The 26012-nt window shown below is 35.4% G+C and overlaps 2 protein-coding genes across 10 annotated transcripts in view; one reads left to right on the top strand and one right to left on the bottom strand.

The window, feature by feature from the left end:
* Nucleotides 1–5292, top strand: part of LOC129247163 (glycoprotein-N-acetylgalactosamine 3-beta-galactosyltransferase 1) — a 107159-nt gene extending 101867 nt beyond the window's left edge. For both annotated transcript variants that reach the window (XM_054886136.1, XM_054886137.1), the window contains exons 5-6: nt 4625–4909; nt 5002–5292. In XM_054886136.1, the coding sequence (XP_054742111.1) occupies nt 4625–4909; nt 5002–5211 (495 nt within the window). In that variant the 3' untranslated portion in view covers nt 5212–5292. The remainder of the gene's footprint in view (nt 1–4624; nt 4910–5001) is intronic.
* A 12557-nt stretch (nt 5293–17849) lies between these two features.
* Nucleotides 17850–26012, bottom strand: part of LOC129248570 (glycoprotein-N-acetylgalactosamine 3-beta-galactosyltransferase 1-like) — a 33692-nt gene continuing 25529 nt past the window's right edge. For all 8 annotated transcript variants that reach the window (XM_054888170.1, XM_054888169.1, XM_054888175.1 and 5 more), the window contains 3 exons: nt 18902–18998; nt 18523–18801; nt 17850–18461 (listed from right to left, as the gene is read on the bottom strand). In XM_054888170.1, the coding sequence (XP_054744145.1) occupies nt 18267–18461; nt 18523–18801; nt 18902–18998 (571 nt within the window). In that variant the 3' untranslated portion in view covers nt 17850–18266. The remainder of the gene's footprint in view (nt 18462–18522; nt 18802–18901; nt 18999–26012) is intronic.

Genomic DNA, 26012 nt, shown 5'->3' with positions numbered 1-26012 from the left:
TTTTAACCGTTCTTGGTTCACACGAGTTTTATGAGACGGTGCCGAGTCCTGTTGGAACGTCCATGGTCTACGACCAAAATGTTTGCGTTTCCACGGGGCTCTATAGCAGCTTCTTAAACTTTTCCCCGATAATAAGTTGCATTCACTTTGACATCAGGCTCGATAAAAACGATTGGAGAGGACTGTCATTAGAACAATTTTGACGTTGATGTCATAAGCTGTTTTACGGATACGAACAGTGTGAAGTTGGTAACTCTTCATATATACAGTGATGCCAAAACCACCTATTTTCGTTGGCTTGAATGCACCCGGAGGTTTTCCATTGAGTGCCGAGGGGCGACCGCTATTAGAAACTCCTTTTTCTTAATTTTGATCTTTCACCGTGATTCGAACCGAAGTTCTCTCTTTGAATTCCGAATGATAGTCACGCACCAACTCATTCAGCCACGGCTGCCTTGGCCTTTTCAAATAACTGATTCAAATTTGTGGTATTCTGCGTACCATTTTGACGCCTTCCAAAGAATGTTTTATTGTCAGCACTCGAAGATGCTAACCCACAACAGTGATCGAAAAACTTGTTTGCAACAGTAGAATGCTTCAGATCATGACCTTGTTATTGACGCATCGTTCTTAAATACTTTTCAACAGCTGTACATACAGAACCAAGTTCCTAGATTGTATACTAGTATGCAGTGTTGTGATAACGTTTGTTTTTTTATTTTCTTTTATTATTTATTGCTTTACTGCTTTACTAATACTGAGCTCATAGGGTTTGTATGTAGACTTGTGTTCATACACTGTATGTTGGATATAGATGAACAGACAACTTAAACAACACATGTTCTGATGAGTTTTATTAAGTCATTATCGACATAATGCGTGGCACCGCAAATTTTTTGATATTTTTCTTTCGTGTCGCACTTATTTTTTGGGTTCATCGTTTGTATCGAATATGAGTGATTTTGCTTGATTTTGAGAATTACCGTTATACTCGTATGGAAGTGGGCCTCATTATTGGCCAATTTTCAATGTCATACCTTGAATGAAGGTATAATAAAGGTAATGCCGATGACTCCAATCTACCTTATCTCAGCCGATCGAGGGCCATCAATTGACAAATCTTCAATGACAAATCTTCGAGTACATTTCTGCCATGAAATCTTTAAAATCTTTAAAATGCCTATTTAAAGATCAATATTAGGAAAAGCAAATCTATGAATATCAATGCTATCTAGCCCAATAATATCACCATTGCTGGCCAACAGATCGACGAGATTGAAGAGTTTACATATCTTGGTAAACAAAGCAAAATCAGCCACTGCAATGCTTAAAAACGTATGGTAGTCCAAACACCTTACGGAAAAAACTAAAATCCGCATTTTTCAATGTTTCAATGTTAAATTGGTTTTATTGTACGGCGGCGAGTCCTAGCCAACATCACAAGAAATAACATCCAAACTGCAATCTTTTGTAAATCGATGTCTCCGTACAATAATACATATTGGATATCAAACATTGATTTACCCAGGCAATGAAATCAGTTCGCAATCAATATTGAAACCCGTAAGGGGAGTGGGACCTGGATCGGACATACTATTAAAAAAACAGCGCAAGAAACACCGGCGATGGCCTTAGAGTGGAATCATCAAGATTATAGGCGCAGAGGACGACTCAAAGGATCCAGGCGACGCAGTCTTCTTGAGGAATTATCCAGCAACAATTTCAGCTAAATAAACAGCCAATGATAGAAAGAAGTGGAAATCATTAACTTTAGCACTATGCGCCTTATAATCGGCGCCTAAGCAAGCAATAATAACAATAATAAGCGTCGTGCGATTAGCTCAATTGAATTACTTAACATTGCACTAACTCAGCCAAGCCAAATTGCTTCATCTTAGCTCAACGTTGTGAGGCAAATTATTCCATTTACTTTGACTTACCTCCTGACGTACTTTTAAACTACCAACTAATTTACCAATTAATTTTTTTTGAAAATTCCGATCATTGCACTTTCAGGTACCTATTTTTATAAAGATTGTTCTCGGAAATTTTAAAACCAATAATTCAAGAAATATTTATAAATGTACTAGCATTTCCCAGTGGGCTTCGCACCACCATACATCAAATGTTTTTTTTATACCGCAAGAAATTTTTCATATTAAGTTTTCTTTATAGAACTCGTAAAATGTTTAAATGTTTGAATTAGTTGATTTTTTTCATTCAACATACTTTCTAAAGATGTCACAATAGCCTTTTCTGTACTTTTTTAAAATTTGATTGTGGTGGTCACCTATATACAGGTAAGGTGAAAGAGATTTGTACAGTATATTACAGGCATTTCGTATGAGAGGAAATCATTACTCACATAAAATGTCAGGAACGGCTGCACCGATTTCAATCAAACTTCACACAAACCACCTCCTCAAAGATAGAAAAGAACTCTGAAATTTTTGTGTTAATCAGTTCGGCGGTTCTTGAGTTATAAGATTACCAAGGAAATGTAACTTCTTTTTATATATATAGATTTAAAAATGTTGAACCGTATTGCGCAAATTTCGGTTTTCGTTGTTGCATTTCTCATAACATTTTGGAGTCTTTCTGTGGTTACATATATTTGGAGTCGACTTCTTTGCGTATATTGCCCCTCAGCGATTTGAGTGTTTGAGGTTTATTAGTGTACTCCTTTTACTTTACATACATAGCTTCATAGTAAAAAGTTCAGTGTTGTCAAATAGGACGAGCGAGGAGACCAGTCGAAATCGCTGTTTTTCGGGACATGAGCGGTCGAGGTAACATTGTCTTGAGCAAGGGAGCGTTGTTTTCATCATCTGCTGCGCAGTGCAGTAAGTAAATAGTCCTCCAACTGATTTCCTCAATTAATAGCGGCAAAAATTCGGTGATCATGGATCGATATTAGCAATTTGCATTGACACTTGCAGTACGACCTTCGTAATCTTCGAATCGCCCGATAGTGTTCGTGGCGTAGAGGTTGTTATGTGTTCATATCTGCTCAATTCTTATAATTCTACCCCACGGTGTTGGCCATAGCTGAAAAGCAAGTTATTCAAAGTTCTCATGTGTCAAGTGTAGATGAAACAAATTGTTTATAGACGTCTTCGGTTCACAGTTTTTCTGGTCATTTGACGAAAAATTTGCATGTGAAAGTAACAACAAAGTTATCGAGCAAGACACGCCACTAGCGAGTATGGTTATATCTCATAAATCTGGTATAACTAACTATATTCAATGCTGTCCAACTCTCTTAGCGGATATTAGACACATTTCATTAGACTACGTTCATACAGAGCAACTTTTGTTGTTTCAAATCGTAAATTGTGAAAGAGGGGGAGTTGAGCAAATGAAAGGACCACCAAGTTGCTCGTGATCTGTCAACACGTTTTTGCTTCTCGTTCTTCTCAATGCTGTTTTAGACTAAAAACTAAAACAAAGCAAGCAAAGGAGTTGCCTTGTGTGAACATTACGGACAGCGCGAAAAGAGAATTCGCAAAGTTGAAGTACCAAAAGTTTCCCTGTATGAACGCGGTCTTACAAATACTCATTAAGTGTTTCCGAGCAAATGTAATTTTGGGCAGCTATTTTCCAGTGCTGTCAGTTACTTCATATTTTCGCCCCTCCCTAATGCATCGCGAAAAGAAAACGCCTTAGGTATGCCTCTGGTTTATGCTGGATTGATAAGATTTGTATTTGGATTTCTGAAAAATAGCCATTCGTTTCTGCAATCACCTCCTATTTTGAATAAAATCCTTTTGCCGCCAGCCATTTCTTCAAATTAGAGAACAAATAGTAGTACGAGGGATTCGATGGAGCCAATTTTAGAGAATAGGGGTAATGTAAAACGAGGTGGACCCATATTTCTATTAATTTTACGAACACAACTGCAATGGAGTGCGTTATTTAGTAAAAAATTATTCAAAAACCAAATTGATGACTGGTTTTGCGCCACCTTGTATTATTATATTTCTAATTTGAATCGTAGTAATTAATAAAGGGTTTTCCAATAACAGGTGTTATTTTGAATGAGATTGCGCTATCGAGAGATGATTAACGATTTTTTATGGCCGGAATTGGATGGTATTGATCTGGACAACGTTTATTATCAACAAGACGGCGCTACGTGCCACACAAGCAACGAATCCTTGATGTTTTACGGGAAAAGTTTCCGGATCGTGTTATCTCTCGAAGAGATGATCACAATTGGCCACCGAGATCTTGTGATTTAACACTTTGTGACTTTTTTCTTTGGGGCCACGTGAAAGAGAAGGTCTACGCCAACAGGCCAGGGTCGATTCAAGACCTCAAAGATGGAATTCGTAAGGCTATCGAGAATATAGAGCAGCCACTTTGCAATTCGGTTATGGAAAATTTCATGAAAGGGATATTGTCTTGTAAGCGTGGTCGTGGTGATCATTTGCCTGATGTTATTTTCCACCATTAACGGCATACCTTCCTCTTTATAGTGAAATAAATATCCGATCATTTATATTAAAAAATAGCATTTTTCTTTAAATATCAAAATAACACCTCTGTTTAGAAAACCCCTTATAACATACGTCAAATCTTAAGTAGACATATTATATGCTATGTGCTACATCTTTATTTTCAGGGTTATATGTCCGGTGGTGCTGGCTATGTACTCAGTAAGGAGGCGGTACGCCGCTTTGTCGAGAAAGCCATACCGAATAAGAAACTCTGTAAACAAGACGGCACTGGTGCAGAAGATGCCGAAATTGGCAAATGTTTGGCGAATGTAGGTGTAACCGCTGGCGATTCACGTGATCAGCATGCACGTGGCCGTTTCTTCCCATTCGTGCCGGAACATCATCTAATACCTTCGCATGTAAATTCAGATTTTTGGTATTGGAAATATATTTACTACAAAACCGATGAGGTACGGCAATAAACAATATTTGGACAATGCTTTTATTTTTTTCCCTAATATTTTTATCTCCCTCTCACTCTCTCTCTCTCTCTCTCTAACAGGGCTTGGATTGCTGTTCGGACACAGCCATTTCCTTCCATTACGTAACGCCGAACCAAATGTATGTCTTAGATTATTTGATATATCATTTGCGACCATATGGCATTATCAATGCACCCGAACCGCTGCCCGAACGTTTGAAAGTGGGAGAAACGTTGCCACCTCCTGTAGAGCCGGCGGAGCCTGAACGTACCGAAATAGTCTCAACATAAAAGGAAGCTTACGCATTAGTTCGTATACATATAAGTACATCAGTATAAAAAAGTGTGTTAGCATACAGAAAAGTAGATCGTTTTGTAATAGGACTATGAATAAGTTCGTGCGGTTTTACAACAGATGGCGTAACTTGATTATTATTCCATCGATCCACATTTCCAAACATTCATTGGAGAGCTACTGTCGTAAGGCACAAACGTCAGTATAAGTTTTTTATTTGAAGCGTAAACAACAATATTTTTACCACACTTGAAAATGTCGAATTTCGTGCCAAATAATGTGTTTTTGCGGGGAATTCTTCTTCATTATTTTAATATGAAGAAAAAAGCAGCCGAAAGTCATCGTATCTTGGTGGAAGTTTATGGTGAGCATGCTCTAGCTGAGCGAACGTGCCAGAAGTGGTTTGCACGCTTTAAAAGTGGTGATTTTGGCTTGGAAGACGAAGAACGCGAGGGTGCGCCGCCAAAGTTCATGGATACCGAATTGGAGGAATTGCTCGATCAAGATCCGGCTCAAACGCAAGAAGAGGTTGCAAAAACTTTGGGAGTTGATCAATCAACCATTTCCAAACGTTTAAAAGCCATGGGAATGATCCGAAAGGTAGGCCATTGGGTGCCGTATGAATTGAAGCCAAGAGACGTTGAACGCCGTTTTATGGCATGCGAACAACTGCTTCAACGGCACAAAAGAAAGGTTTTTTTGCATCGAATTGTAACTGGCGATGAAAAGTGGGTCCATTACGACAATCCAAAACGTCGGGCAACGTATGGATACCCTGGCCATGCTTCAACATCGACGTCGGCGCAGAATATTCATGGCCTGAAGGTTATGCTGTGTATCTGGTGGGACCAGCTGGGTGTTGTGTATTATGAGCTACTGAAACCGAATGAAACGATTACGGGGGATGTCTACCGACGACAATTGATGCGTTTGAGCCGAGCACTGCGAGAAAAACGGCCGCAATACGCCGATAGACACGACAAAGTTATTTTGCAACATGACAATGCTCGGCCACATGTTGCACAAGTGGTCAAAACATACTTAGAAACGCTCAAATGGGATGCCCTACCCCACCCGCCGTATAGTCCAGACCTTGCGCCATCCGATTACTATCTCTTCCGATCGATGCAACATGGCCTGGCTGACCAGCACTTCCGTAATTACGATGAAGTCAAAAAATGGATCGATTCGTGGATTGCGGCAAAACCGACCGAATTTTTCACAAAGGGAATCCGTGAATTGCCAGAAAGATGGGAAAAAGTAGTAGTAAGCGATGGACAATACTTTGAATATTAAATTTGTAACCATTTTACGTCAATAAAGTTTCAAATTTCGAAAAAAACCGCACGAACTTATTCATAGTCCTATTATATATTTTTTCGTTTTTTTTATAACTGAGTATTTTGTGTTAACTAATTACGTACAAGTATGTATCTAGCCTAGAATATGTGCGAGTATGTAAGTGTTTGCCATAGTCAACAGTTGGTGAAGTTTATATGGAGTTGATCTAAAATGTGTTGAATATTGTACGATACAGGAATTGTACAAAAAACAAAAAAAAAAAAGAAAAGAAAAAAACAGCCCTCAAATAATTCCAAGTTGTATTAGATAGTTACTTCGATTAGATTACTTTAGATTTAAGATAGAATAAGGAATATTTATATGTACACACAAGTCTACTTGATTCATAATATTCCTATTTTTAAAATAGTTTTGTTAAAAACTTGTACTTCAATCAAAGGATTTCATAGAATTAACGATTTTGTATTAGAAAACATTAGTGGTTGAAACAACAATGACTAGTAGCAAATACCCTGATTATCCAGTTAAGAGCTCATGTTTGTGAACTAATTTCATTGATGACTGGTTTCATTTGAGATGCAGTAAGACATAAAACTAAAAACACCGAACTAAAATCGATTACATTTTCCAAAAATTCTCTTATAAAATACTAATTAAGCCTATATACCAAAGAAAATGCTTTCGTATTTAAAACACCAAAACAAAACAAAAAAAAAAAAAAATGACTACCTACCTTACTATGCCACGCATACAAAAATTCAGCCAGATATAAAAGCAATTGAGCTTTCTTGTGTGTAAGCGTGTGGGTATTTTCCAACAACTAAATTGTACATATTTTAAAGCGTATTAAAATTTTTTTTGCCCACTTTATGCATTTTTTAGTTGCAAAATACTCATATCCTGATATACTACCAAGCTTGATTTGTCCAGTAGTCTTGAATATCTGCAATAATTATAATGGTGTGACTGCTTATTCATAATATATACATACGTAAATGTAAATATATTTGCCATTTTTTGTATACATACTTAGTATTGGCTTAGAAGTAAATTTAGCGAACACAAAGACATGCACAAAATGCGAAAAAACACTACTTAAATATAAGTAAATAAGTATAGTGAAATTAAAAATTGAATAAAAGTTTCGAGTATGAAAAGTTTTGAGGAATAAAATAATTTGTTTTCATTCTCAGCATATCTAAAGGCAGTTAATTTTGTTGTGACAAAGTATATATATTATATAAGTATGTATGGTTTATTCAACGCAAGAAATTTTATTTGTCTGCATGAACGGCCTGCTTGTAGCGCCTCGGTTTCAACTAGTCGCCTTCATGTGTTGGATGGTCTCCCGCGCCTGCGATTTCCTGGTGGGTACAAATCTAAGGCTGCTTTTGCAATATATCCATGAGGCGTCCGAAGTGTATGCCCAATCCATTTCCATTTTCGTCGCCGAATTCCGAGACGAACAGGAACCTGCAACAGGAACCTGATTGATGATATCGAATCGTTTTACAGCCTACCAAATGTTGGAGACAAGTTTGCCAGGATCTCTTATAAACAGCTAACAAGTGGAATTACTTTACTTACCGTAGCATAGTTTTGTGCGAATATCTCTGTAGTCAGACTTTCAAAACGGATTGGGTACACGCGAAACTCTCTTATGTGTCAATGTTGCAGAGACGTGCAAAAGGCCACTTTTCTATGTTTCATATGAAAAAGCCTCCGAAACTCTACAACACGGCAAGATATTTAATGTACTACAATTACTAGACATAAATGAAAAAGATTTGCGCTGTATACTGAATCTCTACTGGAACCAAACCGCAGAGGTTAGATTAAAAAATGAATATACAAATGAAAGGCAAAATAAATAAAGGGGTTTCCAAACAGAGGTGTTATTTTGATATTCAAAGGAAAATGTTATTTTTTCCGGCGATTGTTCGTGAGCTCGAGCACCTTAAAGTAAATAAAGTTTTTGTTTATTGCCCCATTACTCGTTACAATGATACTGGTAGCATCGCGAAACGTCGTGGAGGTAGTCGTCGAAAGACTGCAACGTCACGTAAAATGGTTCAAAAAGTGAAGAAGCGACTTGAGCGAAGTCCCCGACAAAGTGCCAATCAAACGGCGAAAGAACTGAAAATATCTGACATGAAATGATCTCAAAGTCAAACTTTACAAGATACAAAAGGCGCTTGATTTCACATCAAAGCAGCAACAAGTCAGACTTGAGAGAGCGAAGGAGTTGCTCCGCTTGGCCGAAAGCGGGCAATTTCCGAATATTGTATTGTGTGACGAGAAAACTTTTCAAATTGAGGAAGTCGTAAACTCCCAAAGCAATAGGGTTTATTTGATCGGCCGTTGATATGAGAATTTGAATCATCGATTGGCCACCAGGAGGCAGCACCCGCCATAGTTAATGGTTTGGGCTGCTGTAACCGCAGATGGGCGCTCTCAAATCGTTTTCATCGAGCCTGGCGTCAAGGAAAATGCGAAATATTATCGGGAAAGTTTTCTGGAGGTTATTTCGAAGCCGTGGGCAGACAAACATTCTGGTGGAAGACCATGGACGTTTGTACAATTCTCGGCACCGTCTCACAAAGTCCGAGTGAACCGGAACCAACTTTCCGAACTTCATAACGTCCACACAATGGTTCTGAAATTCACCAGACGCGCATTCGATGGATTATTCTCTTTGGACCATTCTGGAGAGCAAGGCCCGAACTAAAAGACTCACCAGTATCGAGATGCTGAAAAAAGCCACTGTCCGCGAGTGGGCCGAAATACCTGCAAGTCACATTCGGGCAGCTTGCGATTCGTTTCGAGATATCGAGCAAAAGTAAATTGATTCTTATTATTTTCACACATTTTTTACTTTGAATTGAATAAAAGTAATTTTCCAAACTAAATGTATGGCCTTTTTAATAGGTTAAACTTCGAGTACCGGTCCCTGTATTTCCGCAGATTTTGCCGTATTACATTCATTTTCCTGGTTAAAGCCTTTCTCTTTTGAAATCTTTAAATGTGCTTGGATGTTTTTCGCGTAAGTGGTGTATAAAGTTAGAACTTACGCGTACTGAACCTTTAATTCTCTTAAGGCATCCTTGACAGATGGCGCTTATACCTATCCTTTTCGATTGGTATGGAGTCGAAGCTCTCTGTAAATTTTTAATTGCAAGTATTCAACTTAAACAATATCCTCTCCACTATTTTGAGATATTCTCCATGAAAAAGAATTTAATTTACGCCGAAAAGCTGTTCTTGAAGAAATTCTTCAGTACTCGCATTGTCACTGATAGTTCGTACACAGCTGATAATTTCCATCGTTCCATCCCGTCGAATTTGTTCATTCGAACAAGGTTTGGGCTCGAAAGTGGGACCAGCCAATGAATCATCACTTCCAAAATCTACTTCAGTACCACTCATTCTATATGTTGAAATATAATTTTTCTCCATTCATCATCATCATTGTTGACTGATTAACCCTGGTATATGCCTCCAGTTTTCTCGGTTTCGTGACTGTGCCCCCATGCCCGTAATCCCAATTAGCCTGCGTCTTCTTCTACACCGTCAATCCATCTAAGAGACAGGCGGCCCCTTCTTCTCTGTCTGTGGCACTTACCGAAGAGTATTTATTGAGTAATCCGTGTTTGCCCATGATATGTGACCTGCCCACCTCAATCTGTTGATCATGATTGTGCTTATCACAGAAGGGTGCGCATATAGTTTTTCGAGTTCATGATTGTAGCGTTTCCGACACTTGCCTTTATCGCATATCGCGCCAAAATTTTTTCGCAGAACTCTCCTCTCGAAAATCAGCAGCTTCTGTTCATCTGCATCTCTGAGTGTCCACGTTTCTCTGCCGTATAGCAAGATGGAATTTATAATTGAGCGATGCAGTGAAATCTTTGTTTTTCTGTCTAGAGTCGACTCTTTAAGTGTTGACATATGGAAAAATAGTACAACAAAATTTAACCACTTCGAACACTTTGCAATTTTTTATTAAAAAACACGTGCGGCACTAAACCAAAAGAAAAACTCACTTAAATAACTTGCAATATAGTAGAATAAGTCCAATTGTACCAACAGACGTACAAACTAGTCTCGCATAACTAATTTAGGTATATACTTACACACGAATGCATGTTTACATATCGTTGGCTTAGCGTGAAAAGCTGCTAAATGCAATTTTTAAAATATTAAAGGAGAGATAAAAATAATGACATAATCTAATGTTTTCTTTCACTCTGCTTCAGAGTCAAATCTTTGAGAATTGGACTTAGCAGCTTCGCCTTATAAGCCAGTGATATGACACATATGTATGTATGCATGTATATACTTGGCGTAAGCGCTCATTAGAACTTTGCTCCTTTCGCATGAATGCAGTTACATATAAACATTCATACAAACATACGTAAATAATAACTCACTCGTATTGCAAGTATCACATGTATTTGGGTAAGATCATGTTTCATTGAAAATTTAGTGATAGTGAAAAAAAAAAACTATGACTAAAAGTTTAGTGATAATGCAATTTCTTCACATCGCTAAAGGTTTAGAGATAATGGATTTTGCCGTGGTAGTGCAATTTGGTGGTAGTGCGAAAATGCCCAACCCTGGCTGTAACATATAAAGGGTTTTCCAATAACAGGTGTTATTTTGAATAGCCCGCTATTATGATAGATGTCACTTTTGAAGCTGTCATTTTTTGATATTTGACAAGTAGAAACTACGCTTAAACAACGCATTGAAATTATTAACATTCACTATAAAAATGGTGAAAATTTGGCAGAGACGGTTCGTAAAACTCGAACATTTTTGGGTCATCGTGAAGCACCTTGTCGGACCGCAATACAGAAATTGGTGGAAAAATTTGAACTGTTGGGACAAGTTAGTGGTGTAAAGAATAAAACCCGTGGACGTCGCTCAAGAACAGCCAAAAATATTGCTGTTCTAGCCGAAAGTGTTGAAGAAAACCCAGGTTTGCCCATTCCTTGTCGTTCTTTGGAATTAGGCATTCCACAAACGTTATTACACCGTATTTCGCATAAAGATTTGGGTCTTAAGGCTTATAAAGTCCAGTTAACACAAGAAACCAAGCCGGCCGATCATCAACAACGTCGTGTCTTTGCTGATTGGGTCGTTGAAATGCATGAAAATGAACCGGAATTCCATCGATCATTTTGAGTGATGAAGCCCAAAAATTGTCGGATCAGGGGCTCAGAAAATCCAAGAGTTATTATTGAAAATCCTCTCTATCCTCAACGTGTGACTGTTTGGTGCGGTTTATGGGCCGTCGGAATCATTGGACCTTTTTCGAAAATGAAGCTGGAGCAACAGTTACGGTGAATGGATTGCGCTATCGAGAGATGTTTAACGATTTTGTATGCCCGGAATTTGATGGTATTGATCTTGACATCGTTTATTTTCAACAAGACTGCGCTAATTGCTCCACAAGCAACGAAACCATTGATGTTTTGGAAAACCCTTTACAAGGTGAAGTTCCAAATAAACAAGACTGAGTTAATATAAAATATAAACGACAGGAGCTTTGTTCTGTTAACTTCGAGCTAATTTATTTAAAATATTCAAATGCTTCAAAACGCCAAGATAGAAAATTGCATTGACGGTTTGGCCCATTGGCACGAACTCCTTGTGGACAATTCCCTTGGAACCGTAAAAACAAATGAGCATCGACTTGATTGGCTTGACTTCTCCAAACGCGATTTTTTTGGTGATGGCTCGTCTGGTGCCTTCCATTCGGCATTTTGACGCTTAGTTTCAGTTTCATGTTGAAAACACCACGTTTCATCACCAGTTACAATGTTATAAAGGAAGTTCTCGTCTTTTCTTGCCTCATTAATGAGGTCTTTCGAATGTTGAATCCTGAGCAATTTTTGGTCCTCAGTTAACTTGTGCGGAATGAAACGTGCACAAACCTTTCGTATGCCCAAATGATCAGTTAAAATGCGATAAATCGATGCTTTGCTCATTTTTGATAAATTTACGAACAATTTCGATGAAGTTTTCGGTAATTACTGATTTTGGGCGGCCCGTATGTTCATTGTCATATATGTCCTCACAATCATCCCTAAACTCATGAACTCTGGCACGAGATAGGCACTCATCGCCATAAATTTGTTTCAACAATTCATATTCAATTCAATTTTTGTATCGATGACACAAACATACTGACACTTTAGACGCAATAACTTCGCTTCCACTGAACAGAATGAACTGAATTTCACTGGAAGTTATCTAGGGATGCAATTTCCAACGCACTAACTCATTAAAAAGATGGCGCCATCAAAAACATTTTTATGACGCCAGTCTTGTTTATTTTGGACTTCACCTTGTATATCCAATTCTTCTGGAGTAGATAGGACGAATATGCATTTTTGTAGTTTTGAAAAAGGAAATAATTTCATTTATACATTTTTTCTCACGTATGTTTGCGTTGGATCCGAGATTCAATGTCTACTTCCAGTTGAACTTTTTTCCATAATAAACCATCTGCCGTCCGGGGGCGGCAAAGAATTGTAGAGCGCTTGAATTTTGAGACAACGTCGAACCGCACGCCGTAAATTGGGGTGGAAGCTCAGTTCAAACACCTTTCAAGGAGGTGCTTTTATTTTAACCATTAAATTAAAAAAGCTGTCATTTCTTTTAGCTGTAATTGGCAATAGACTTGCGAGAAAGAAATATTTCAAAGGATTTAGGGATACCTGATGTTTTTCAAGTAAAATTCCACGAATATCTGTTTTGATATTTGTTAAGATGGTATATTTTCTGAAATATTAGAGTATTTTAAAAAGGGCATTAAGAGGAGTAAAGCTATTTGCGTCTACACATGGATATTATTATTTATGTTCTGCAATTTTTATTTTAGTAAAATGTTTGATTAGGTATTTTTCTACAAATAAACTTACGCTGTTGGATTATTATTTATTAACGCAACTTAATACAATTTTTCATGCTGATTTATTGCATTATAACCTATCAGAATCCAAAAAACAATTAGGGTTTCCCTTTCTACGTGAGATCGATAATATTTTTCACAATGGCGTAGTGAAACTAACTAAGGCATTCTCATGTGTATATAAGGTGGCGCAAATTAGAATTTTCAAGAATTTTTTTACTAAATAAAAAAATGATTCGTATATCCTATGAATTTACCTCCCACATAACTTAATTCCTTTATTAATTCATGTGTCGATAGTGCCTAATAATCGTTTCCAGAAAATTAACTCTCTAATAGCTTAACTTTTGTAGTAAAAAATAATCTTTTTAGAGCAGTGAGCCGTAAGCCCTGGCAGCTAGTGCTCCTTTTTTTTTGTAAAATAATAATTTATTGTTATTTTCCACATATTAAATAAATAAATAAAAAAATGATTTTGAGTGACGGAAATATTTATTCTGAACTTTACGCGCCTCATTGCTTATATGTTTATATACTGCAGCTGTTTGGTTCACAAGTGTCAAATATGACTGACGTACGACACCATTTTCCAAAATTCAAATGATTAATTTTGTGCCGCCTTGTATAAGTTCATAAAATGTTGTGCAACATCTAGGCAACTTTATCCGCTGATGATCTATGATTGCAATTTATTCTCTTCTCAAATATGTGAAATGGCTACGCATTTCATACATCTTCAGGGTAATTTCATCTGTCAAATACCGAAACTAAAAAGATATATGGGAACTTTTGCTTGTACTGATCTTTTTTAGAATTATTACATTAGTTTGCGGAAAAAGAAATCCATTATTTGCTCGGTAGATGTCTGTAGTGATCGATATCTCGTAAAGTTTATGCTTGTTGTCCCGGTGGCTTTTCACACTAAAAAGGTACATTTGCTGCTTTATTTTTGTCTATTCAGTTGTAAGTTACAGGGTGTTAACAATCGAAGTCAACAAAGAGAAATTTCGGTGGTTTACAGTTTTTCTTTAATAAAGGCGAAAATTCAAGCCAGGACGCTGAAATTGTGAATGATGTTTATGGTGCCGATGCTGTAACAGCCAATTACGTGCAATTTCGGTTTCTTCGATTCTGTTTAGGCATTTTTGATGTCAAAGAAAATGTCGACAAAACCACAGAAATATTCGAAATTAAAGCCGCAGCATCGCCCAGGAGCTAAATATCGACCATAAAAACAATTTTAAATCATTTGCGCAAAGCTGGATTCACAAAGAAGAAGTTCGATGATTGGGTGCCCCACCAATTAACACCAAAAAACAAGAGGGATCGAATTTCCATCTGCGAAGACTTGACCAATGGAATGAAATCGACCCATTTCTTAAACAGGTGAGGATTGAGGATGAGAAATTGATCACATGCGACAATATTGTACGAAAGCGATCGTAGTCAAAGTGTGATGATGCAGCTCAAAGGGTGGCCAACCAGGACTAAGAGCCAGAAAGGTTCTACTGTGCATTTGTACTTTTTTATTATGAGGCGTTTCCGTATGAGCAAACACTGAATTCGGGTCTCTACTGTCAACACCTGGATCGTTTGAAGCTAGCGATTAACCAGAAATGGCCAGAAGTGGTGGAACAAAAGAGGTGTTGTGTTCTATCAGGACAAAGTAAGGCCACACACGTCTGAAGTGGCTCACAAAAAACTCCGGGAGCTTGGCTGGCAAGTTTTATTGAATCCACCATATAGTCCGGACTTGGCACCAAGCGATTACCACATTTTTCTCTCATTGCAAAACTTCCTGAGTGATAAGAAATTGATATCAAGTGAAAATTATGAAAATTGATTACTAGAGTTTTTCGTCTACATTTAAAATAACAACAAATTATACAACAAAGCGGTGCATATCATCACTTGAGACTAAAAGAATGAATTTCTTTTTCACCAAACTAATACATGTACCTATAGTTTTTCTTATGTATATACACTTGAGCTCACATAATTAAGACACTTAAGGGGGTATATACCTTGTGTTGGACTAAAAAATCGAAAAATTTTGTATGGCATATTCTAAAAGTATTCATCTTAAAAATAAAAGTTCAAAAAGTCATAAAGATCGGATCACTAGAACGAAAGTTACAGACAGTGGAAGCGCGCAAATTATCCATAAATGAGGTGCACGCAAAACTTTAGTCGCGATTATCTCGAAGTCGTGTTTTTTGAAAATTACCGTCGCGTTGATCATTATTTATCAAAAACTATTTGACCGATTTGCATAAACTTTTTGAAGTGAAACTTCTTTAGGCGCGTCGGGGGCCCCAAGGCAGATTGAAAATAGGCGAGTGAAACGGTAAGTTCGGAGCGTTACCGAAATCCGTCAAATGGGCGGGGCCAAGGAGCAGCTGCTCCTTCCCACTCTCGCCTATTCGCTCTCTCTGTCGCTCTCTCGCATCGCAAGCGCTGAACGATGTGAGGGAGCCACCGAGACACGCCGTCTCTCCCCTTTTCTCTCGAATGCCTTTCTTTCTCTTCCGTTTGCTCTATAGCAAACTAGCCACGCCGTGCATCAGCCGTTCAGTAAGTGTGAAGCGAGGTTAGGATATTGCGTTGACCTGTGATTCGCACTGAACGAAGCGATATTCTTAATAGTTTTTAACAATATCGCTAAATCGAAGGAATATACGTATTACGGCTATTGATTTTTCTTTATTGCGTAACTATTTAGAGGAAATTCAGTGTGTGTTGGTGAACAATTAAGTTACGGGCAAAATGAGTCAGAGTGAGACTGATGTGACGCAAACTTGCGCATCAGATGCGACTCATCAACAGATAGTTGTCTCCAGTATGCCTGATGAAATACATGGCAATCCAAGGTAAATATATATTAAGTAAATATATCAAATAAATATATCAAAAAAATATGAAAACCTGAAGGGGGGGAGAGATCTAAACCGGGGCTCCCATTCATGGAACAACCAACTTAGAAGTTTCATTTCTACCGTGCGTGAGTCTGACAGACCCCAGATGTTTTTTTAATTATTCGAAGTTACAACCTCGGGAATTTGAACAGTTCACTTTTTATAAATATTTACATAGTTCGCTGGAATTAATTTTTTTTTTTAATTTTTCAACCCCTCAAAAATCGTTTTTTTGGTGCAAAGCGGTTTTCATATCGAGAAAAATTTGTTTTTGTAAATAAACCGTTCAGATTTACTAAAAAACATTTTTGCACAATAATAATTTAATTTTTTTGATTTCAGTTGAGCTGCTCATGCGCTTTCGGGGGAGGGGCGATATGAACAATAAATAATAACAATTTTTAAAATAAAAACACCAAAATGTATTCTTTGAGAGTTACCCTTCAGTATGATATATGCCTCATTTGAATAAAAGTTCTAAAACATATTGAAAAAAAATTATGACAATCGTCCATTTTTTCGGGCTCACAAGGTATATAACCCCCTAATCTTTTTACAATATTCACATTTTTTTAATGTTAATTATTTTCTCGATAATTAAAAAAAAAATATATATATATATATATATTCCATTGTATAACAAATGTTTAAAGTTTCAAACGTTGTACGAAATTCACAAAAATTTAACAAATTACTTATATAAAAAACTGCAATTAAAATTTTAAGCTTTTCAATTAGAATCTCTAGAAACTAGAAAGAGATGTATGCAGTTTTGAAGCTCATTCAATTTCAGTATGATAAGATGCGTTGATTTTTTAAATTGTTATTCATACCTTGTCGATAATTTTTTTCTATGTAAAATACATCCGAGCCTGTGCATCATATGAAAAAAAAACTCAAATTGAATGGGCTATAGAGTAGCAAATCTAGAAGTTTTCTAATGGCTCTGATTAAAAAGTTCAACATTTTGATGATGATCTTCACTATCTTAAGGTGAATTGGCATAGGAAACTATGTACTCCATACAGTTTAGATATATTGATGTGTTCTGCTGTTCTATAGAAAAAATATCGGAGAACATTTTCTCAACATTTTAGCTTTACATAGTTTTTAGTAAAGTTCATTATGCTGGGCGCTAGAATTGCGTGAGATTCACGATGAAGTAAGTCATTACTACCAACTTGGCAAAAATTGCGTAGATTTTGCACGACACCTTTTACAATAATTTGTGTTTTATTTTAATTACTGAAGTTCCAAATACTAGCTAAATATTGTAGATGCAGAAATTATCCAAATGTGTGGATTAAAATAAGGATAGAAAGTAGTCGTATGTGGCACTAATTATTATAAGGAAAAAATATATGATTTTTATAAATGCCATCTAAAATCTGTTATGAATAATTTTGAAATACGATTTCTATGTACAGAAATGTTTGCAATGTATAAATATCTACATATATGTTACTTATGCATAAATATATATATATGTATATAAATATGTGTTACTTATGTATTTAATATAGACATGTTTTTTTCATTATGGGACTATTCCAATTTTAAGGTTTTAATTATGATTTTGGCACAAAATTAATTACATTTATTTATTCCTATTTATTTACGCCTAATGTTTCAAATCACATTTTATCACTTAGCTATATTCTTCTTTAGTATAGTTGCACCGTCAAAATTCTTACTTATTACTTTTATAAAATTTCAAATAACTAAATTTGTATGTACGCCCATATAAAGGCTCATTTGGATAGGCCCACATTTCCTTGGTTTATTAGGTAAAAATACGCATACTACATATATACCTGTTTACAGAGCGCAGGTTTCAACCTTTCCACATGCAATTATTGCACTTTTCACATGGGCTTGGTTTTCGTTTACCAAATTTGTTTTTTCCAAGCAATCGTTAAACTGGATTATCAGATTTGTCATTTCGCCAATGTTCTAATAATTCAGTCATATTGCGTTTTGCTGGCAGTCCTGTGTTCTGTCTAAAAACGCCGAATGGACGCAAATTGTATATCAGGTAGTCCAGTACATACATATAGGAAGGCTGTACGTAGTGGAAAGATATCGCGTAATCTGAACAACAGTCGAGCCCCTACAAATTGGTATGGAAAAATATTATGTCCATTTAAAATAATTTTGTTTTGGTTACTCACATCTTCCGTTTTATAATATATATAACGCCAGTACCAACTTGATTTGTCTTTCGGTATAAGATGCCCCTGCGGACCGGAGGGGAAGAAACGTCCACGTTTGTGTTCATCCCGCGAGTCTCCTGCGACCACGCCTACATTTTGTAAACATTTGCCCATTTCCTTGTCCTCCGAACCGCCGTGGCTATTTTGGCATATTGTTGTATTTGGATAGGCGGAATTCATGAAACGTTTGACGGCCTCTTTGCTCATTACGTAGCCAGCGCCTCCAGACATGTAACCCTGTACGAGGAAAAACGGATTTGATTATATAGGTACTTATATAATATTATTATATAAGATTAACATATATTTGCGCTATACTTTTTCTTTCTCTACTCACTTGTCTAACCCACTTTTTGAACTTGCAACCGAAATAGACCGGTGCATTGGTGTCTAAAGGATATAAAAATACGCGTAGATTTTCCATAATAACGTACCTATAAGAAACCATATAATATCGTTTTGTATGAAAGTCAGTATCCAATTAAAAATTCTCATTTAAAACCTAAGAACAAGTCTCAGAGAGAATACAATTACAGATGTACATATGTACATATATAAGATCGATTAACATTAGGTTAAACATTATGTGAGTATAAATAACCCTCAACATTAACAAAGCACGGTTTGCTTTTTTGGTTTTGAATGGACGAAAATTGTACCTCAAATTTTTTTGTTGATTATAATAAAGTATGAAATTTGATGAATTTTCAGCCCAAAAAAAAAGAAATTCTTAGAGCGCTTTTTGAAAAAAGTGAAAAAAACGAAAAAATCGAATAATATAAAATATCCATATAATTAACGTAACATAAAATAAAAATATTGTATTGTGAAAATATTGACTATATTTTTTCATGTAATAATTGATAATATTTTAATATCTATTGAAAATATTGACAATTATATGCAAAAGAAAATATATATCTACGAAAAACAATAATTAAAAGATTGTTTAACTGATCATCTTTCAAAACTTTATAAATCTTGCTTATGGTTTAGAACTTAATACTTATTCCTAATAACTTTCCTAATAACTTATTCTTATCCTAAAGATTTAAAAAGTTTATATATAAGACATCATGCTCTTTGTTTACTTTCAAAATTCTGCATATGATTGTGATGCGCGTGGAAGCAAAACAATGCAATGCGCTGTTGACAAACGGTCGGTATCTTTAATGTTGTTGAGTGAACCTTCCTTGCATAAGATATTTTATTCTTTTAAGCAGTAAAATTTTATTTTGTTTTTTGCTATGGTGAAAAATACATGTCCTTTAAGTTTTGCAATATTCTTCGTTTGTTAAAAAAGTTGACATTCTTTATTTTATAATGGCGCGGTTATCGTATAAGAAGGCTGGAACTCACGAACAAAATCGTTATAGATTATGTTTAATTTGTTTGAAAAAGGCTCAAGTACTTATTGAAGTTAAAGGAGTGCTAAAAACAAAAATGTTAAATTTGTTGAGTGGTTACAATACAAATGATGAGAGATTACCAGCTGTCGTGTGTGCTAGTTGCAAATTGAAAGTGTATCGTTCATCTAACAATAACTGTGACGAAGAAAAATATAAATTGAAGTTACCTGATTACTGTGAATTTATGCCGCTGCAAAGAAATACTCCAAATTCTGTCATAAAAAAATGCGAATGTCGTTTATGTGAATTAGTGAGAATGCCAACAATTGTCGCAAATTTTCACAAAAATAATACTCTAAAAACAATAAAATCGACAAATAATAACAAAAAATGTGAAAACTGCCTAGGTTATTTACGATCAGGACATAAGTGTACTCCTAGTATTTTAATCGCTAATGTCAAAGAGAAAATTGAAAATAATTGTAATGTAACAGAAAAAGAACAGTTAATTAGTTCATTGTTGAAGAGTGTTATAAATGAGAAAAATACCAGCACTAAAAAGAAGACGGAAGATAAAAATCTGGTTGTATTGTCACAAACTCGCGGTAAGCCGTTAATTTTGGATGTTAAGCCAAAAATGACAAAAAATTCAAAAATTTCTAATGTTGAGCTATATAAATTACAGAGTGATTTAAATTGCAGCAATAATACGATCTATAAGATAGCAAAAGCAGTTCGTAAAGGATCAAACAGTAATCGAATTATTGAACCACATTTGAGAAACAAAATTGTCGAAAAGAATCACAAACTAGATTCATTCTTTGAAGAACGCGATTTTCCATTTATACGTGAGAAGGCTAAAAATGTAACTCAGGAACCAGAGCGAGTTATAATTTGTAAAGATACAAAAGGTTTCATAAATTTCGTATGTGGCATCGATGGAGGAGGTGGATTCTTAAAAATATGTGTCTCATTACAGATTAAAGAAGAATCAAAAACAATGAAAATTCAAAATTCTACGAAAAAATTTAAATCTTCTGGTGTCAAAAAAGTTTTACTTCTATGTGCTGCACCTAACGTTCAAGAGAATTTTACAAATGTTAAACTCATTTGGTCATAAATGATCTTCTCGGCACCGTTGCAACTGATCTTAAATTAGCAAACATCATCACTGGATTAATGACTCATACTAGTACACATCCATGCACATGGTGCGACGCTCAGAGTGGTAAATTAAATCTTTGTGGTAACTCTAGAAGTATTGGAAACTGTGTAAGAAATTATGAATGCTGGATTCACGAAGGTAAAAACTATAAAAAAGCCAAAAATTACAAAAATTGTGTTAATCTTCCAGTTTTTTCATCGCTTGATTCACGAAAAGAAATTTTAGACATTATTCCGCCTCCCGAGTTGCATTTGATGATTGGAGCAGTAAACACTATATTCAATGACATGATGATAAAATTTGAAGAAGTAAGTTTATTGTGGGCCAAAAATTGTCACGTTGAAAGGTCGCTAACTTACGGTTCTCCTGCCTTTGAAGGTAATCAATGCAAAAAACTTTTGGATAGTGTCGATAAACTAAGAGCTATATGTAATTTGGAGTGCCTTAAATTTGTAAAAGCTTTTGAAAATTTAAAGAAAGTTGTTGACAGTTGCTTTTCTTCAGTATTAAAGGACACGTATCAAAATGATATCGACGAATTGCAGAAACGCTTCTTGGATCTTGGTACTTCAGTAACTCCAAAAATTCACGCTTTGTTTCATCATGTGTCACAATTTTGTTTGAAAAACAAATGCGGATTAGGGTTTTACAGTGAACAAGCTGTAGAATCTTTGCATCATGACTTTAGTGCAAGTGGGAACAATTATAAGGTATTAAAAAGTCATCCAAATTATTCTAAGCATTTGCAACGTGCTGTTTGTGAATACAATTGTCATCATATTTGAATTGGTTATGATCAAAAGTTCGTAAAAAAATAATAAAATATCAAATATATTTTATGTTCATGTAAAAATTCATAATAAAAATATCTACAATAACACATTTTTACTTTATTTCATGTTAATTACTTCCTTATTTTATACTATTCCATTATCTTTCGTTTTTTTCACTTTTTACAAAAAGCGCTCTAAGAATTTCTTTTTTTTTGGGCTGAAAATTCATCAAATTTCATACTTTATTATAATCAACAAAAAAATTTGAGGTACAATTTTCGTCCATTTAAAACCAAAAAAGCAAACCGTGAAAGGTAAGTGTATCTATGTTAAGTTAGAAACGATAGCAAAATTAACAGAAGAAAGCATGAATGAAATATCATAAGACTAACAGGTGTGAGTATGTAAAAAAGGTATCAGCAATATAAAATCTATGTCCTCTCTGAGAGAGAGTGAGTGTTATACAGAATGTTAGTAGAGTTAATAATAAGTAAATGAGAGGTAACATAACTAACTATAGGCGCCTTCGATACGCCATGCGTTAGCGAATGAGAAATGGATGAGGCACTGGTATATAGTAAATAAACCTGTATTGGTAGCACTGAGTGAGAGCTACTACTCGTAAAAATTACATTTGTTTGGACGCGCTTAATGGGTATTACCAAGACGACGCTCACACAGGGAAATATTTATTGCTTCAACTCGGTACTTGTGATGCTCGCACTCTGTCAAGACTCTTTGTGTTCGCGTTCCTCTCAATGTTGTTGATGACTGTAAACTAAAAACTATCAATTGCAAGGAACGTGAATATGACGGGCAAAACCAAAAAAGAATTTGCAAAGTTGAAGCAAAGAAATTTGCTCTGTATTAAAATAATTATAATGAAACTCTTTTGAAAGAGAGTTGGCAGCATTGAAAATAGTGAGTTGTACTATTTTTATGAGGTATGACCAAGAATGATAGAAACAAGATTGCGCCCATCAGAGAGTGCGTTACGTCACTTTTGCCAAGTTGTGCAGTGTCGCCAACCATTTGCTCTTCACAATATACAGTGTATCACTAAAGTAAGTATGCACCATGATTAACAGCCGAATATGTGAATTTATTCCCAAAATAATTCGACATATTTTTATCAAATGTATGTATGTAATTGCTATGCAGAATCCCTAACCAGAATATAAAAGACACGATGCCGACATATTGTTCCGTTATCTTGTCTGGCGTCATTACGTAGGAAACGGTAAAAATCATATAACAAAAGTACATACATATGTATGCAGTTCGCAAATTTGTGCATTTCGTAAGTCTTTATGTGATTTATTTGCGACAAAAACCATCAAATTTGTTTCGTTGTGTAAGCGCGAATTATTTTTAAAGTTTGGCTCCTCGAGGCAAAGAACTTTCACAAGATATGAAGGATTTAATAATAAAATTGTACAAAGATAATAAAAGCCAACGCCAAATTGCAAAAGATGTTAATAAAAGCAACGCCACGGTACAAAAAATTATTGAAAAATTTAAAAGAGAAGGTAATACCAAGAACCAACCAAGAACTGGCCGCCCGAAGATTTTCACGGAGCAGGAACGCAGGATAATTGTACGAAAAGTACAGAAAAACCCCAAAACGAGTGCCCCTAAAATACAGGCTGAAATGGAAAAAGAAACTGGCAAGACTTCTAACCCCCAAACCATTCGTCGTGCTTTGTATACTGCTGGTTTCCATGGTCGGAACATCCGTAAAAAGCCGTTTGTAAATAGTACTAACAGAAAGAAAAGACTTGAATTTGTAAAACTGCACGAAACCAAAGACCAAAACTTTTGGAATACCGTTATTTTCTCTGACGAGAGTAAATTTAATATTTTTGGTTCCGACGGACAAGAAAAACTATGGAGAAAAGTAAATTCAGAGCTCGATCCTCAAAACATGACCGGCACAGTTAAACATGGTGGCGATTCAATAATGGTGTGGGGTTGTATGGCGGCTTCTGGTGTAGGAAATCTGGTTGTGATTGAAGGGATAATGGACAAAACTGTTTATCTCAACATTTTGAAGGATAATTTGAAGCAAAGTGCATTAAAATTGGGGCTTGAGCGATCATTTGTCTTCCAACAGGACAATGACCCCAAGCATACTGCTCTAGTTGTGAGAGAATGGCTGCTGTATAACACACCAAAGCAATTAAAAACCCCACCTCAATCGCCAGATTTTAATGTCATTGAACATTTGTGGGAACATCTTGACAGACAAATAAGGAAACATAAAATAAATGGCAAATATGACCTAAAGAAAGCACTTATGGAGGAATGGGGAAAGATTCCAACTTCTGCGACTCAGAATCTGGTAAACTCTATGTCATCGCGGTTAAAAGCTGTCAAAAAGAGTAAAGGTTATCCAACGAAATATTAACAGTTTATTATAATTTAAAAAATTTTTCTTGGATTCGGTTTTTGATTGAATGCATACTTATTTTTGTGATGTGATTTTAAGACTTTTTTCATATTAAGCCGATCTGGCTAAAACAAGAATTACTTTTATATTATTTTTTGTTGTAAATATGTATATAAGACTTTGAAAAATAAATAAAATTGTATTTTGTTTTCGTAGTGTTACTTTTGAGTTTTATTTCTTTTGTACCATGGTGAAATCATCGCTGCATACTTACTTTAGGGATACACTGTATTTAGTGAATTTTTATACCCAAAATGCGAAAATTTTTAAGTTTGGTGTTTGTTTCTTTTTTTTAACTTAAAGCTACCGAAACTGTAAGTTAAAAAACTGTATTATTAAACAAAGGAAGTTTAAAAAAAATCACTCTGAGAAGATTTTAGCGCTAATGCAAATTTGTTGATTCCTATAAAGTTTGGTATTTTGAAGGTGCAAATTTATTGTTTTGCTCCTTTTAAGTCAATGCAAGAATATTAAATGTTCTTCTCTCAACTCTTCTTAAGATTGAAATCCTTTTTACACATTTTAAAAAGCGTTTGAATTTACTGAATGCGAATCAAAACCATAGTGGTGCAATCGTTTCTTCTGGTCCTGAATCCTTAGCGGGACATAGGGCATCAAGAGGTGTACTCACAGTAACAGTAAAAAAAAGCAACAAAATACCAGAAAATACTGAAAAAACCATAACGACTTTTTAACAAAATAAGTACCTTAATTTGTTACCTGAAATATAGCAAAAAAGTTAACCTGAAATATAGCAAAAAAGTCGTTCTCTTAACACAAGAGTTTCTCTTAACAAACTCATAAATTAAATTGTACATAACCATAACACATTTATTTAAAAAAACGCACGTTTTAAAGACAATTTATCACGCATAAAAAGTTCTTTAAGTATATAGTTCAATAAAAACTTGGTATTTTGTTTTCTTTAAATGGGCATTTTAGTGCGTTTTTATATCCTAAGCTAGGCAACACTGCAGTAGCGAGCGAAAGATTTGACTGCTGAAAGGAGAAGAACATCAATAATAACCGCAAACGCGGGCAATGCGACGTGCGATATTAAAAAAGGAAAGCTAAATAAAACTGAGTGAATTATTGAACTAATTTTTAAAAAATATATTTTACAAAATTATAAACATTACTTTTAATTAGAACAGGCTAGAAAAATGTCATGAAGAAAGAACTAAAATTCCGAGACTAAATAACAAAAGAAAAATGTTAAATCAAATTACGAAAATGGTAGTCTGGCCATAATAGTGCTAAAACGACGTAACTCTTTGTCAAATTCGCTGAGAGCAAAGTAACATCACCACAATAGGCGCCATCTGATTATTTTTTCCATCAACTCGCTAACGGCGAATCTTGTTAGATAACTTTAGCTTGCAACATGCAAATTTTGCCTCCAGTGAGCAGAGCGTAGAGGTAGCAGAGAAGTGGTGAATCCAAGTCGCCTTATATAATATATTAAATATGTGCTTAAGTTGGAAAAGTGCTTAAGTTGACTTAAACATATCTGATCGCTTTGCGCGAAATTACCGTATGCTACAAATACAAAACTTTATAGGGAAGTGTTTTTATTTTTTCAAGCCCAGGTTAGCAACATCAATACCAATTATTGACTAAGATTTATTTCTGTGGAAAATTTTAAACTTTCCGAAAAACCAATTTTTTAACATATACGAAAATTTTTCTCTCTCGTTAAGTTTCGTACATGA

The sequence above is a fragment of the Anastrepha obliqua genome, chromosome 5 (assembly GCF_027943255.1).
Source record: "Anastrepha obliqua isolate idAnaObli1 chromosome 5, idAnaObli1_1.0, whole genome shotgun sequence".
Classification (NCBI taxonomy): Eukaryota; Metazoa; Arthropoda; class Insecta; order Diptera; family Tephritidae; genus Anastrepha; species Anastrepha obliqua.
This window is presented reverse-complemented; position numbering and strand designations above follow the sequence as displayed.